Source organism: Conger conger, chromosome 7 (genome assembly GCF_963514075.1).
Source record: "Conger conger chromosome 7, fConCon1.1, whole genome shotgun sequence".
NCBI lineage: Eukaryota > Metazoa > Chordata > Actinopteri > Anguilliformes > Congridae > Conger > Conger conger.
Genome location: NC_083766.1, coordinates 10436449 through 10451931, shown reverse-complemented (window position 1 = coordinate 10451931; position 15483 = coordinate 10436449). Strand labels below are relative to the sequence as shown.

The 15483-nt window shown below is 38.6% G+C and overlaps 1 protein-coding gene across 1 annotated transcript; it reads left to right on the top strand.

Annotated features, from left to right (window-relative positions):
- Nucleotides 1-3010: 3010 nt before the first annotated feature.
- Nucleotides 3011-15140, top strand: cnih2 (cornichon family AMPA receptor auxiliary protein 2). The gene is made up of 6 exons (XM_061249145.1): nucleotides 3011-4425; nucleotides 7403-7471; nucleotides 7738-7785; nucleotides 8774-8886; nucleotides 12555-12698; nucleotides 12931-15140. Exons 1-6 carry the CDS (start codon nucleotides 4345-4347, stop codon nucleotides 12956-12958), a joined length of 483 nt encoding a protein of 160 aa, XP_061105129.1. The 5' UTR covers nucleotides 3011-4344; the 3' UTR covers nucleotides 12959-15140.
- The last annotated feature ends 343 nt before the right edge of the window (nucleotides 15141-15483 follow it).

Genomic DNA, 15483 nt, shown 5'->3' with positions numbered 1-15483 from the left:
GGAGACTTCCGGTTCGCATTTATCAAAATAAAAGTTCGGTGGAAAAATAATTTATGAACTGTAATTTTGTAAATTTTCATTTAAAAAATTAATACAGTTGGATATAATTATGATGTATTTGCAGAGAATATAAAATTGTGCACTAATTTCTATAAAAACTGTTTGCCACCAGTTGTTGCTGTCTGGCAGGTGTGGTACGGGCATGCACTGTCAGTTGGCACCCAGCTCATTTGCATAGCTGATAACTCAAAAGCTATAAATTGTTACCAGATGAAAGTGGGTATACATTTACTCTATATACCCATATCTTTAATATTCTATTGTATGTCTGGTGAAATCATGTTCCCAGCAATTGTTGCTGTGTTTCCAGTGTGGGGTGGCCATACGTTGCTATGGACTGTGAGTTGGCACCCAGTTCATTTGCATAGCTGATAACTCAAAAACTATGAATTGTTACCAAATTAAAGGGGGTATACATTTGTTAGCTGGACCCATATCTTTAATATTCTACAGTCCTTTCTGTGAAATCATGTTCCCAGCAATTGTTGCTGTGTTTCCAGTGTGGGGTGGCCCAATATATAAAGACCCATATCTTTAATATTCTACAGTAGTTTCTCTGCAACATATGGCCACCCCACACTGGAAACACAGCAACAATTGCTGGCAACATGATTTCACAGAAAGGACTGTAGAATATTAAAGATATGGGTCTATAGAGTAAATCTATACCCCCTTTCATTTGGTAACAATTTACCGTTTTTGAGTTATCAGCTATGCAAATGAGCTGCTTGTGAATTGACAGTCAATAGCAACGTATGACCACTCCACACTGGAAACACAGCAACAATTGCTGGGAAAATGATTTCACAGAAACTACTGTAGAATAATAAAGATATAGGTCTATAGAGTGAATGTATACCCCCTTTCATTTGGTAACAATTTATAGTTTTTGAGTAATCAGCTATGCAGTTGAGCTGCTCGTGAATTGACAGTCAATGGCATTGCATGCCCTTACCACACTGTAAATACAGCAACAATTGCTGTGAACATGCTTTTAGATAATAATTGTATAATTTTATAGATATTATACATAGATTTAATGTATGCCCCTTCATATTTGGTAACATATTTTTCAAACAGTAAGCAGGTATGCAAATGAGCTGTTACTGTTATAGTGTCAAGCAATTTATGCTTGGCCTACAGTATAGTAACTAGTCAAATAGCAAGTTAGTTTCTTGCTGACTTTTATAAGTTGTATCAGCAATGAATTTAAACAATGGTAATTATGTGAGGAAGCGCAGAAAACGCGGTATCTACGTATGTTCTCATTATTTAACGTTACTCAGCAGCTCTTATTTTGTTTTGACGGAAAATCACAGGAAGTTGAGACCGGAACTTCTGTACAGGAAGTCATATTGTAGCTAGCTTCACGGAGCTAAAAAAAAAAAGCATAATTTAGGGTGTACCTAAATACTTGCCTCCGGAAACAATGTTTGAGAATAAACGTTCCCACGGTTTACGAGACAGTGCTCTGGAAAATAACAATAAAATATCTAATAAAGGACGGGTACATAATGGACACATATACGGGCATTAAATATCTGTTAACCTGACTGTAAAATGTAACATTCAAGTACGCTTAGTAATGCGATTTTTGGGAAGTGCTGTTGGATTTTAAATGAAAAGAAAAGAAAAAAGTGACATGCAAATAGTAGATTAACGTGAAATTAAGCATGTTCATAAATTCCTCTAGATGTCGCCTATGGATTATACATGCTAGTTCTCTATAACAAATTCAGTAGCCACCAAATCCTCAGAATTTCCATAGCCAATTTGTAGTTTATTTCATGGAAGATCTAAAAATGGGAGAATAGGACTCAAGTGGCGTAGTCGTTAAATGAAATTGTAATTTGAAAAAAAGAATAACGAAGTCAGTACATAGGAAATAACGTGAATGAACATCAAAATTCATTATAGACTGCAACATATAATCATTTTGGCATGGTAAAATATTACTACGAACAATAATAATAATAATAATAATAATAATAATAATAATAATAATAATACAACACAAATGTTTGAAAAAAGTTTATTTGTATAAGAGACCATCTTGCTGGTCTTTTTAAAATGTCATGGCAAGACCTGCCCTACTAAAGCATAATTCTATAAACCTAACTGATGGAGCTGACAAGCTTCCAGTGAGCAACCCTCCAGTGATCCTCCAGGATGGGTGGAAAGGTAAAGATAGCATTGGGGAGTTCACAGTGATCCACGCAGGGGAGAGATACCTGCATCTGCACACCTAAGGCATTAAAAAAAAAAAAAAGATATAGGGAGAGAAGTGCAACATGGTAAAAGCATGCACAGACAGTAAAACGATAAAAAGAGAAAAATACAACCAAAGCATTTTTGTTCTATGCAAATGAAGAGAGACAAAGAGGAGAGCTAGTAAGAGAGAGAGAGAGAGAGAGAGAGAGAGAGGGTTGTAGTTGAGAGAGCAAGCAAGGGGAGGGGTGAGGAGAGAGAATGAAAGAAAGACTCGCAGCTAACACACTCAGAGAGACGCAGGCAGAGAAGGATCAACGAGACAACTATCTTTTCGCGCTCTCTCATTGATGCGAGACTACTAGCATAGATTAGAGGGAGGAGGAGGGAAGCACAAAAAGGTTTGGGTCATCAGCAGCCTCTTCATCCTTCTATGGGAACAAGGAACTACAGAAAATGATAAAAGAAGAAGAAGAGCACTGAAAGAAAGAGACAGAGATTCTATTGAATGTACTTGCATTCGATGAGATTCGGGGAACTACTCTTGAACAGATGGTGAAAGGTGAACAGAAAAAGGGACAGAGGTAGAGGCAGGAGGACAGAGAGAATTTCTTGGATGGTCTTTTCTACAAAATCAGTCCATTATTTTTTTCAGAGAGAGAGAGGGGGTGAGATAAAAAGAGTGAGAGAACAGGGGGGAGGTGGGGAGAAAGAAGGATATGGGGTGGGGGGCAGAGAGAAAGAAGAGAATAAATGAGTACTTATATACGTGGAAGTAAGATAGAAAACCACACCAAAAATATTGTTTGCTGTCTTTTTAGGAAATCTTGGAATTGAATACTGATAGGCAAATGAATGAGGAAACGTGATGGAAGAACCTGAGAGAGAGTGTGAGAGACAGATAGAAAACGAGATACAAGTCATTCGGTTATGGTGTGGACCCAAATGGACTGTGACAGAATGTGAAAATGTTTGCCAAATGAGACAGACAGTGACAGACTGTTCTGCCCCGGAATACAGGTAGATTTATATTAACACTAAAATCAACCAGAATATCCATCACATTCATCCATCATCATCCAAATCACTGATGAACAGACATATTAGTTACCGTTTTGTGGTATTGCTATTTTGTAATCCTCATTGTACAGTATGTATTCATCAAATATAGTTATATCAACAAAAATGAGAAAATAGTACATTCATTATATGCCATAATTCAGTTAATTTGTAATAATTAGCAATGCTTTTTATCACCACAGTGCTCTTGTATTTATCTACAATAAAACTTTAAACTACCATTATAATGTTTCAGTTTTTTATTCTCAGCATGCATCATGTCTCTCCTACATAGATATAATTTTTATCAAGCTTGTAATCATTAGTTGTTTTTTCACAAAGACTTTGATCAAGCCAAAGGACATTATCTGTATTATTTTATTGTCTCATATGCTGATATAGAAATACTTAAACCAGTATTGTGCATATACCTGTTGTCATTACTACAATTCAAACAAACGCTACAGGACAATTAAAAGCCATATTATAGCTTTCATATTGCATTCATTATTATGGCCACCTTTATTACTGCATCGCTTTTCTGTTGCCATTAGGTCATGGACGTTGTGGTCAGTGTGTTCGACAGTGTTAGTGTTTTATCTTAGCCGAGCACACATGCTTTCAAGCACAGTGTAGATTTTACAGAAGGGGGAGAGTGTGAAAAATAATAGAGAGAAATAACGGAAACAAAGACCAACAGAGGGGAATGGGGGAGACAGCAATACTCAACTATATTACATTCCTATTCCTTGTTCCCTGAAGAATCGAACAGAACACTGTAAAACTCTGAGAAACTGGAGGAGCGAAAGGAGACACATGCAGGACCTGCAGGATAAACAAAAAGGACATACAACTTAGAAAAGCTGAAAGAGAGCGTACAATATTGAGAGAGAGAGAGAAAGCGCCAGAAGGCCGAACACTCTGTGAGGAAGGGGAAACAGACTGATAGAGAAAGAGAGAGGGGGGAACTTTTCCCTCCTCTCGACCCTATCGGCAGTGAGACTGGCTGGGGCAGCCATGGCCTTCACCTTTGCGGCCTTCTGCTACATGCTCACACTAGTGCTGTGTGCTTCCCTCATCTTCTTTGTCATCTGGCAGGTGAGTTGCATTCAATTTATCACATAACAAGTGTGCACAGACACACACACACAAACACACATACACACAAAGAAACATACCTGACACCTGTTAAACTGAGACCTTGGTTAGCCATGGCATCACTGATAGTGATTTGACCTTTTGACTGGGCATCAGGTGTTTGCTTCAGTAGAATAAAGGCAACATTACTAAAAACCCAAACTGTATTATAACAAATATCACTGCATTCCCTGCTGAAAAAACAGCTCACGCCAAGATTTAAAACAGCTGGTGGCAGTTCAGACCAGCTCTCAGCTCAACATGGTTTAGCTGGTTGACCAGTTCAGACCAGCTTCCATTTTGATGATTTGACCAGCTCAAGCTGTGTTTTGAAACAAACAAGCTACTAGCACTAGCTGGTTGACCAGCTCATATCCAGCTGGACTAGCTTATGACCAAAATGACCAGCTGGAATGTTCAGGCTGGTCAAACTGGCATAGCTGGATTTCACAACAATATTATCAAATCTGAGCCCCTGTGGATCTGAGAGAGAGTCAATTTGTATGCACATATCAAAAGAGACATAGAAAACATGACTAGAATTACTTTAGCAGATCCTGCGTATGAGCAAGTGGATGTGCATGGAAAGTCAAATGGGTATATGCGTGAATATCACATCAGCAGCCTTGGTATGCCCATGGATTATCTGTGTAATTGTAACTGGAATTTACCCAACAGTCACTGGAGACTATGGCACAATCAGTATTCTGTGCTTGAAGCAGCAGATGCAGAGGACATGAGTATCTGTTTCTCCGTATCAAGAACTTCTCCCTTTAATACTGCCAATGTTAATGTGACTTCACAAATAGCGTCTACATTTTTTCTGGTAGTTTATAATTATTTGTAGGTGTTAATGTACAATTGTTAAAGTACAGTGGGCCCCAGAATTATTGACACTTTTTTCTAATAAAAATAGAGAAAAAAGGCTTCATATAATAAACAACATGGGTAATAATCTATATTTTATGTTCAAACATGGAAAACTACAGTACATACATTTACTCATGTTTCAATGTTTTTTTATTCAGTGATCAATTTTTTGCTGAAAACCACAGGTGCCTAAACTATTGGCACCCCTAACAATTATTGTACATAAAATTAAAAAAAATAAGAAAAGTGACATTGGCAATACAATTTTGCTTTCATTCAGTTAATCTCAGTGTAAAGGAACTATCATCAGCATAGGAAAAGCCAAAGAACTGTCAATTCAGAACACCCAGATGGTAATTGACCATCACAAGTTGGATAATAGGTACATAAAAATCCGTTAAACATTACCACTTAGCACTGTAAGGGGAATAATAAAAAGGCGTAAAACATATGGAATGGTTGGTGGTTGGTGGTTCGATCCCTGGTGCAGCCACAATAAGATCCGCACAGCCATTGGGCCCTTGAGCAAGGCCCTCTAGGGAAGGATTGTCTCCTGCTTAGTCTAATAAACTGCAAGTTGCTTTGGATAAAAAGCATCAGCCAAATGACATGTATTATAGTCAAAATCCACGCGGAAGTTAAATAAAAACAACCATGTTCTGCAATGGCCAGACTTCCATTGAAGAAAAAACCTGTGGTCTAAACTGAAGAGGATATCAATGACTCTGAAAAGTTCTGCATGGAGGAATGGTCAAAGGTCCCTCCATATGTGTTCTCTAACCTTATCACAAAAGATAGGAAAAGACCCATGGGCCATGGCTGTCATCCTTGCCAGGGGTGTTTGCCCAAACTATGAATTCTACATTCTTTGGAAAATGACACTGAATCATTAATAAAGTGCACTACTTTATACATGTTGGAAAATAAAGCCTATATCATAAACTATTATTTTTTTAGTGTACGGCACCTTTTGTTCATATTTATCAAGGGTGTCTATAATTCTGGTGCTGACTGTACATGTAATATATCGATATTCTTACAGACGCAGAACTTCACCTTTTAGAAACAGTTCAGACTGAATTAGCAGTACAGTGCACTATTGTACTTACTATTATATTATTGTACATAATTCATTATCCAATGACAAATACAAAAACTTAGAATAACATTCAAGTGAAAACGTAAAATCTCAAGGTATTGTGTGGCAGCATGTTTCTATTATTTGTCATTTCAAAAAGCACTAAAAACCATTGAGTCTTCCGGGGATTACCCAAATACCTTTTACATACAGTAGCAGGCAGTTTTCTCCATACCTCATCTGATATTATGAATTAAGGGTATTACTGGATTATTAACAAATACAAGCTTGAAATTACTTGAGATTTGTGGTCCAGAGAGTCTGTACTGTAGGTGTGATATTGGGTGTGAGTCAGCCAGTGTTCATGTATAATGTGTGTGCATGTGTGTGTCTGCGTCTCTGTGTGAGTCAGTAACAAGCCATGTTATTGAGAATGCTTATCAAACTATAATTTTGTGCCCACCCTCCACTTCCCATCCCCCTCTTTCTATCCATCCTCCATCTCTGTAGCTCTCCTCCAATCGGAGTGCTCTTTCACTTCTGTTGTAACCATGGTGCCTGCTTAAGGGCTCATCGGATCACCATGGAAACTGCATCTGTTTACAACAAAAAGAGAGAGAGGGGCAGGAGAAGAGAGGAGGAAGAAAAGGGAGACAGGGAGAGAGGAAATGGAAGAGAAGAAATAGATGTTGGGAAGGGGGAATGAAAGATGTTGCATAACATTATGTAGAGCTAGACAGAATAAAATTATATGAATACTGTAGTTTTTCTACATAATAAAATTCTGTGTAAAGTAAGATATGGGTATATATTGAATTCATAATGAATTCAGTCTATTATATTCCTCATATTTCTATATCACATTGTATTGTGTATTCACATATTTTCTTATTCATTTACTCTAACAAAAAAATAATGAATGGCTTTTGTTGTATTGTAAATTATTTTTCTAAATTGTGAAAGGCTGTCTTCTTCTACTTTGCATTGTAGATCATTGCGTTTGATGAGCTGCATTCAGACTTCAAGAATCCCATCGATCAAAGCAACCCTACCAGAGCTGTAAGACACTAAATTTGGGATGTGAAATCAGTGAACTATAACAAAAACATTTTGACAAGGCTCAACATTCACAGCAATTCAATCACCAAGAGCAAGCATGACACACACAGAGATACACACGCACACACGCACGCACAAACGCGCACACACACACACTCATAGGCACACACACATGGAAGTGTGATAGCAACAATGTTGTTTTGGAAGGAATCTGTAATTATATTTTAGAAATTAAACTCCAGTATAATGTTTTTCTCTCCCTCTAGGTGGAAAGAATACGGAATATTGAAAGAATATGTAACTTGCTCAGGAAGGTGAGTGTCGGGATTTCCTTTCTTTGTCCAGCTCTTTTTGTCTGCATCTCCCTCTACAGTATGTGTGGGCTATTACGAGGAAATTGACTGAATGTGTGACTAAAACAACAGATAAATCATATTTTGAGACAAAATAAATACAGATGCAAAGAATGAAGAAAGGATGAGTGTGCAAACTGGGAGAAAAAGAGAATCAGGGTAGGGAGAAGAGATACGGAAGAAGAGAAAGATAGACAGTGAGAAAGAGAGAGGGAGAGAGTTGACGATGCTCTAATCGGTCTGTGTCTATTTTGAGGACTGTGACTGATTGATTCATATTCCTCTGTGCTTCCTGTAAAAGCCCTCACCCCCCCTCCCTCCCCTTGCACCCCATCCACTATCTAGAATTCAATGTAATGCAAGTGGCCGAATTAAATAAAAATGTTGCGAATAAAAAGAAAATCCTTCCAATAGTTAGCTTCCTCAAGCTCAGATTTTAAGAGTGAGGGAAGGCCATTAATGAATAAGATGCAATAGGGTCAATAATAATTGGCAGAAATATCATTACAATTATTTTAAGCATGCTCTATTAATAAATATAGAAATAGTAACAGAGGGCTTCCGAAACACAGTCTGGGGAACCCCTGTGTATGCTTTTATGAAAGTCTTTATTTGCGATAGTTTTGGGGTTTCATTAGTTAGATATCCACCCCAAATGTGAGGGTGAATTATCACCAAATCAGTTATTCTGTAAATAAATCAGATGTTTGTAGTGTGGGACCCTTTAAAGATTACAGCTCAATTCAAATGCAATTAGACACTGAAAATGACATTTTCAACTCGAACAAAAGCAAGCATACACATGGCTCCCCAGGATGGAGTTTGGGAGGCCTTGAATTATTAATTATTTTATATATCTATTCTAATTCACTGTTAGCATGCAGGTATAATAAAGTGCTTCTGTGTGTAAGCAATGTGTGCAATAACTGAATGTTCGCACCACCCCCAGCTCGTTGTACCAGAGTACTCCATCCATGGGCTCTTCTGTCTGATGTTCATGTGTGCAGGAGAGTGGGTCACCCTGGGTCTCAACATCCCCCTGCTCTTCTACCATCTCTGGAGGTAACACCGCCATACACTTTCAGGCTATTGAAGTGTATTTATATCTTTTTACAGATACACAATGCCATAATATTACATTACATTACATTACATTAATGGCATTTGGCAGACACTCTTATCCAGAGCGACGTACAGTTGATTAGTTGACTAAGCAGGAGACAATGCAGGTTTAAGGGCCTTGCTCAAGGGCCCAACGGCTGTGCGGATCTTATTGTGGCTACACTGGGGATCGAACCACCGACCTTGCAGGTCCCAGGCATGTACCCTTAACCACTACGCTACAGGCCACCCCATAATATCAATGATAGGTAGACAGTACCGCTGATACAACAACAGCAATAATAAAATTATAGATTTATATAAGGGTCATCTGAGATACATGTATGCTGTAGTTCCAGTTATCACTGTCTATTTCCTGTGTATTGTTGTGGTTTACATCATATAATGCGATGTTTTATCTGATTTATCTGTATGGAGAGGGACTGACAGTGAGTTTACCCCTGCCATTTACTCTTTGGCATGTTATCCAGGACACTTTTAAGACACTGATGCTTTCATTGTTCATGGCTCACTCTTTAAGTCTTCATGGTTCATGCTTTGACTTACCGATTGAGTAGGTAAAAAAAGGTACTGTTAATCTAAACAATCTAAACACTACAAGCATTCATGATAAAAAATACCAAGACAAAATACCATTATTTAGATTTTTAAACATCACAGTGAATTATAAAAATACAAATAATAATAATAATAATAATAATAATAATAATAATAATACATTTTTATTTATATAGCCCCTTTCTCAAACCCAAGGACACTTTACATATTACAGGATAAAACTATATCCAACAGAAAACATACAGCAGGAATACAAAGATACCAGAAAAAAAGATAATAATTGATAAAGACCAATAAATTAATTACTGAACTCACTGATATCCAAAATATGTTTCTCACTATGGGCCAATGTCGAGTGTGTGTGTTGAATAAATAGGAACTCTCTGTATGAAGGGTGGGGAAGGAGGCCTGTGTCTGCTTCTCGATTTCCTGCCCATTTCAGTTAATTGGCATGAAATCATTTACTTAATCTGCCATTTAGCTACAGTTCTTGATACACTGTAAGCTCATGAAGGACAGCTGGAGTCCCTCTAAACCCTTTACTGTGGCGTACTCTGTGAATGAATCACAGATTGTACTGTAAATCGCGCATGAACAAATTAAGACAGGGTAATTGATGGAAACAATAACCTATATACCCTCCAGGAACAGAGTTCCCCGCCCCTGCTCTATTTATAGGCACTCAGAATTGGTGAGCATGCCACCTCCAACATTTGCAATTGACGCCTTTCTGAGTTTGAGTCGGTCGGGTTTTCCTGTCGGCTGCCGTGTTCATGAGGCTAAGAGGAAGAACTTGCAGCACTGATAGCTTGACAGGCCAGGAAGGGTCACCGGGGACGACAGACAGCTGTGATATCAGAGAAAGCACTTTCAAAAAAGTTATCAGGACAGAAGCAGTAATAAAGGATCTAAAATAATTTGGTAGCAGGGATATATATAGACCCCAAGACTAAATGAAGAGGCGTATGCCCCATTTTCTTACTTCAAGTAATGAAAACCATGTTTTATTTCTCCTTTATTTAACCAAGCGAGTCCCATTGAGATTGCTATCTCTTTTTACATGGGAGCCCTGGCCAAGAGATGAGCAAGCTGAGATTACAACATAAAATACAATATAAAAGCACAACACAATTACACATTAATAGTACACATGTATAGGCAAAGCCTCCATGTCCATATTGCTATGTGGGTCGTGGACAGAGGAACCACATGCAGACTCAAGAATGAAGTAAAACGGCAGGCTTCATTCAGGGTCAACAGAAGAGGGTCAAGGCACAGCAGAATAAGACAATACGGGAAACTGGTATTCGTGGTCAAGTCCAGGCAACGGGTCAGAATCCAAGCCAACAGTGGGTCCAAGCTACAGTGGGTCAGGAGATGGGTGAGGAAGGGTGCTGGAGAAGGTCCGGGGCAGAGAAGGAGGTCCAGAGTGGACGATGGATCCAGGGTAGGTCGGAGGAGCAGGCAGGTGGCAGGACGGGATACCAAAACAGGCACGGACAACAGATCTGAGGAGAGCCTCATTCCTCATGACCCTCTGAGAAAGTGCTTTGCCAAACATGGGCCCCTTGAAAACGTGGTATTATAAATACCAAGATCAACAAAGCTTCCTTGAGTTTATGGGACATTGACACAAAATAGAGTTTCTCCAGCAATAATTACAATTCGATGCTGCCACATACAGTATGGATATCACAGAGCATTTGGCCTTCTTTTGAACCTGAATAGTAGTGTAATTATAATTTGTTATTTATCTGACACTTTAATCCAAAACAACTTGCAGTTGATTAAACTAAGCAGGGGACAATACCTCCTGGAAGAATGTAGGGCTAAGGGCTTTGCTCAAGGAGCCAACAGCTGTCTTATCATGGCTACACCGGGGTTTGAACCACCAACCTTTCAGGTCCCAGTCAGGTACCACTAGACTACAGGCTGCATTGTGTAAATTATGGATAACTTTTTGGTATGCTTTTTGGAAATATTGGAATTGCATGAATACTGGCATGGCCAAAAGAAGATAGTTCTCCAGATTACTCTAACGTAATTGAGCATGAAAAGATAAGAAAGCAATCCAGCCACCACACATCAGAAGCCAGCAGCTGATGCAGTGAGTTGATAGTTGCTACACAGGGCTTTCGGGATTTCTATGAGGCTGGCAAACTGACAGCTATAAATGTCTTCTTCTAATGATTTTGAATGGTCAAAGCAGGTCACATGACGACATTTGCACAGCTGTACAGAAAGACAAATATTGACTGGGACCTGTGGAAGCAAACCGCATGCAATTCCCTAAAACACTTTAGAGACAAGAATATACTGAATATACTGTATGAGAACATTCTTTATATTTAAACCAGGGTTCGGATGAATAGGCAATTGTGAAAGGTTAAAACGTGTGCATAAACAATCGTGCATTTTTCACCCCATGTTTTCTTGCATTGTTCTTTAGTCCTCTGCCAAAAGTACAAACGAAAGCTAGCGGACCCTACATCTCTCTATGAACAGTGAGGACCACTGGTTCAAAGACATGCTTTTCGCAGCATTTAGACTTCCATTCATGTTTACTTTTCTTCCTGACTCTCAGTAGGCTAGATCAGCTATATGTAAAAAAGAATGTTTGTAAATGTTTCAATTAAAAATGTTGTCACTTGACTGTGCTGTTGGAGTGTCCATGGGGACCAATGGAGAAAAAAGTTGAAATCCCTGCAGGTCACATAGTGGAGACAAACCAGTGCCCCTAATGATCAAATATTTACTAAGCTACCTTAAATACTTTGCTAGCTAGTCAGACATTTCATGTGGTCTTAGAGATTGTAGATAGTCTGCTATTATACATTGTTTGCTTAGTTATTTGGCTATTAAGGCACATTTCAGCCTTGGGCTGCATTCCTATCACAGACATGCTTACATGTAATATGAAGCACAGGCTAGTTATGGATTACTTTATTTCTTACATTTAACGTGTTTTGAGTGCATGTGTAAACGCGCTTTCCCCTTTGCTCTCTCTCTCTCTCTCTCTCTCTCTCTCTCTTTCTCTCTCTCTCTCTCAGGTATTTCCACAGGCCAGCTGATGGCTCTGAGGTTATGTATGACCCAGTCAGCATCATGAATGCAGACATCCTCAACTACTGCCAAAAAGAGTCCTGGTGCAAGCTAGGCTTCTACCTGCTCTCTTTCTTTTACTACCTGTATAGGTGAGTAACCATAATAGTAATATGCACTAACAAACATATTTTTGGCATGTAATATGGGCCATTGTATTTTGCTTATCCATGCAAGCGTCTATGCTGGTAGCTCTAGCTGGAGTCCTTGTCTTTATGAGGTTGTGGTGTCAGTCTTTGAGAGCACATATATCAGATGTTTTATTAACATAAACTCTCTCTCTCCCTTCTTTCTATGACTTTGTCCTTCTCACATCTATGATAGTATGGTCTATGCTTTGGTGAGCTTCTGAATTCCGAAGACTGGAGACTATGAATGGAAGCCAGAGAGAGACAGAGAGACGGACTATCTCGCCTTTTCCTCATCCAATCATCATTCCATCTTACCCCCATCAAGCTCCTGAAAGAGGGGCAAATTTGATGAAAAGCCTGCAAGGCCGGCTAAAAACACTACCATTCAGAGGCGGAGAGAAGGGGAGATGGAGTGAAGGAAAGAGATGGAAGGTCAGAGCAGAAGGTGGAAAACAAAGAAGAAAGAGAATGTTCATAGAACATGAATATGGCGTCTGAGGTTAACAGATAGAGAATCCGTTGGGACGGGAAGAGTTCTATTTATTACATGTTGTGAGGGGAAATTGTTGGTACTGAGCCATATAGGGGTTTCACAAATGAAATGGGGCCTACATTTGAATGACCTCAAATCGTAAGTGGAATACAACCTACAGATGATCAAAGAATATTCCCCTCCCTCCTTCCTTCCCTGCTTCCAGGGACTGCATACCTCAACCCAATGGTACGGATCAGTTTGCTGCGGTGCAGTCAGAATTACATGTGAAAGAGTATGGATATATGTGTGTATCATCTTACATTATTGTAGCAGCATTAGCAAATGAAAATGTAAACATTTTTTAATTTAGATTACTGCCATTATGGGTTTGAGTGTGTGTGTGTGTGTGTGTGTGTGTGTGTGTGTGTGTGTGTTTGTGTATGTGTGTGCATCTGTGTGTGAGCATTTGTAATTTTTTTAAGGTTGCAATATATATCCTTTGCCTTATTCATTACTATTCTGTAATCAATTTTATTGAATAGGTTTTATTTCAAATTGTAAAACCTTACATAAATGAGCATATTATTGCACACATACATGTAGCTGCAACTACAATGCACATAAGCTTACTTAGAATCAAAAGAGTAAACATGGATTTCTTGACTTCCACTATACTGTACGAAATATTTACATAGTTTACTGTGATAAGCAAGTCCCTTCTCCAATATTTAAGATCTTAGTTTAGAAGAAATATATTTGAAAACCTTTACACAGATTATAGTGGTACACAATACTTTGTTCAATCAATTAAAAATAAGAATAGGAACCGCATTTCTTTTTTTTATGAGAGGAAATTTATTGGACTATGTGAATGTAACCTTTGCTAAACCTGGATGGGGATTTGTGCTATTACAGTTTTCTGCAGCTCATTTTCTCCCAGTCTAAGACCTGCAAAATCACAGCTTAAAACTTGAAGGATGCTGTTAATTATGTTCAAACTCACTGGAGTGACGCAAGAGACAGGGTGTCCTTGTGATCAATGAAATGGTAAAAAAAAAAAAAAAAAAGACTGTAAAACTCTAGCGACAGCCAGATTTATCTACTGTGATGTTGTTGATACTGTTAGAACGCCAACAAAAGACACTATTTGCACAATTATAGGAGGGCTCAAACCACATGATCTAGTATGTTCAAAGAGACAATAAAATGACCTTGTATCTCAGACAATGAATTGGAGACCCAAATCTTAGTATGAGTCGGGCATATTCCTCCCTGGTGGGAAAGCTGTCAGGAATGTTGCTTGATGTAGGCCTGCACTGGGAAGACTTGGCTGGGTTATACAAACAGTGCATACAGTATACTGTATGAAAATAAGATGAAAGAGAGAGCTCATGACAGAAGTGAGTGGGGGATGTGTCACCTGTGTCACATAGATGCAGTTGACCCATAATTTGACTAAATGAACAGTCTGGCAGGGTTAATTCACAGGAGTACCCCACTGTGCCTCATCCCGGTCCTTTCAGAAATAAAAGTTTTGTGGGACATTATTGTTTTGGGCACAACATGATGCATATGAGGCTCGTCATGAGAGGCACACTTTCTGTTTTGGTCACAGATTTGATACCACTGTCCCCTTACCCCAACCATGACACGACTCAATTCAACGACAATCCTCTAAGCACAAACAGGGAGGAGGTAATGGTGGGCATGATACATTGTTGATTGTGATATAATACGAATTAAGAAAGACTAGAATAACTTTGTAATTGTCTTTTTATAGCATAAAACCCACTGTCTGCTAACATTGCCACTGTCCTAGTATATACAGTACTTTATTTACATTATATTGCAGTACAGTACAAATCTGTGTAACATTGATAAATAAAACTAGTATTCATATTCTAATAAAATACCAGTGTTGAAAACAATGTGCAGTTGTGCTAATCATTTGTACAGTATGTTTCACAATGTCAATCTGTTCAAATGAATAAAGTAGATTTCTTTTTACTCAATTAGTCAAAGCTGAAAATGAAAAAGAGAAAATTGGACACAGAACTGTTTCAGGAAATAAAGGAGAGGGTGACAAGCTTGATGTGGGGTGAAGTACTATAGAATGAATATGGTAATGAGGAGATTAAGGAAACTAGAATGGGTGGAAACTAAAGAACTGAGAGAAGAAGGCTGGAAGGTCAGGTAATCACAGGAGACAGCCAAAAAAAATGAAAGAAAGAGGCATAGAAAGGCAGAGCGGGATGGAGACACACTGACACA

Excerpts from the sequence above, each read along its gene's own strand:
- cnih2 (XM_061249145.1), top strand. The coding sequence starts at position 4,345 with ATGGCCTTCACCTTTGCGGCCTTCTGCTACATGCTCACACTAGTGCTG. Across the intron at positions 4,426-7,402 it reads TCTTCTTTGTCATCTGGCAG|ATCATTGCGTTTGATGAGCT; the intron begins GTGAGTTGCATT and ends TTTGCATTGTAG. Across the intron at positions 7,786-8,773 it reads TATGTAACTTGCTCAGGAAG|CTCGTTGTACCAGAGTACTC; the intron begins GTGAGTGTCGGG and ends CACCACCCCCAG.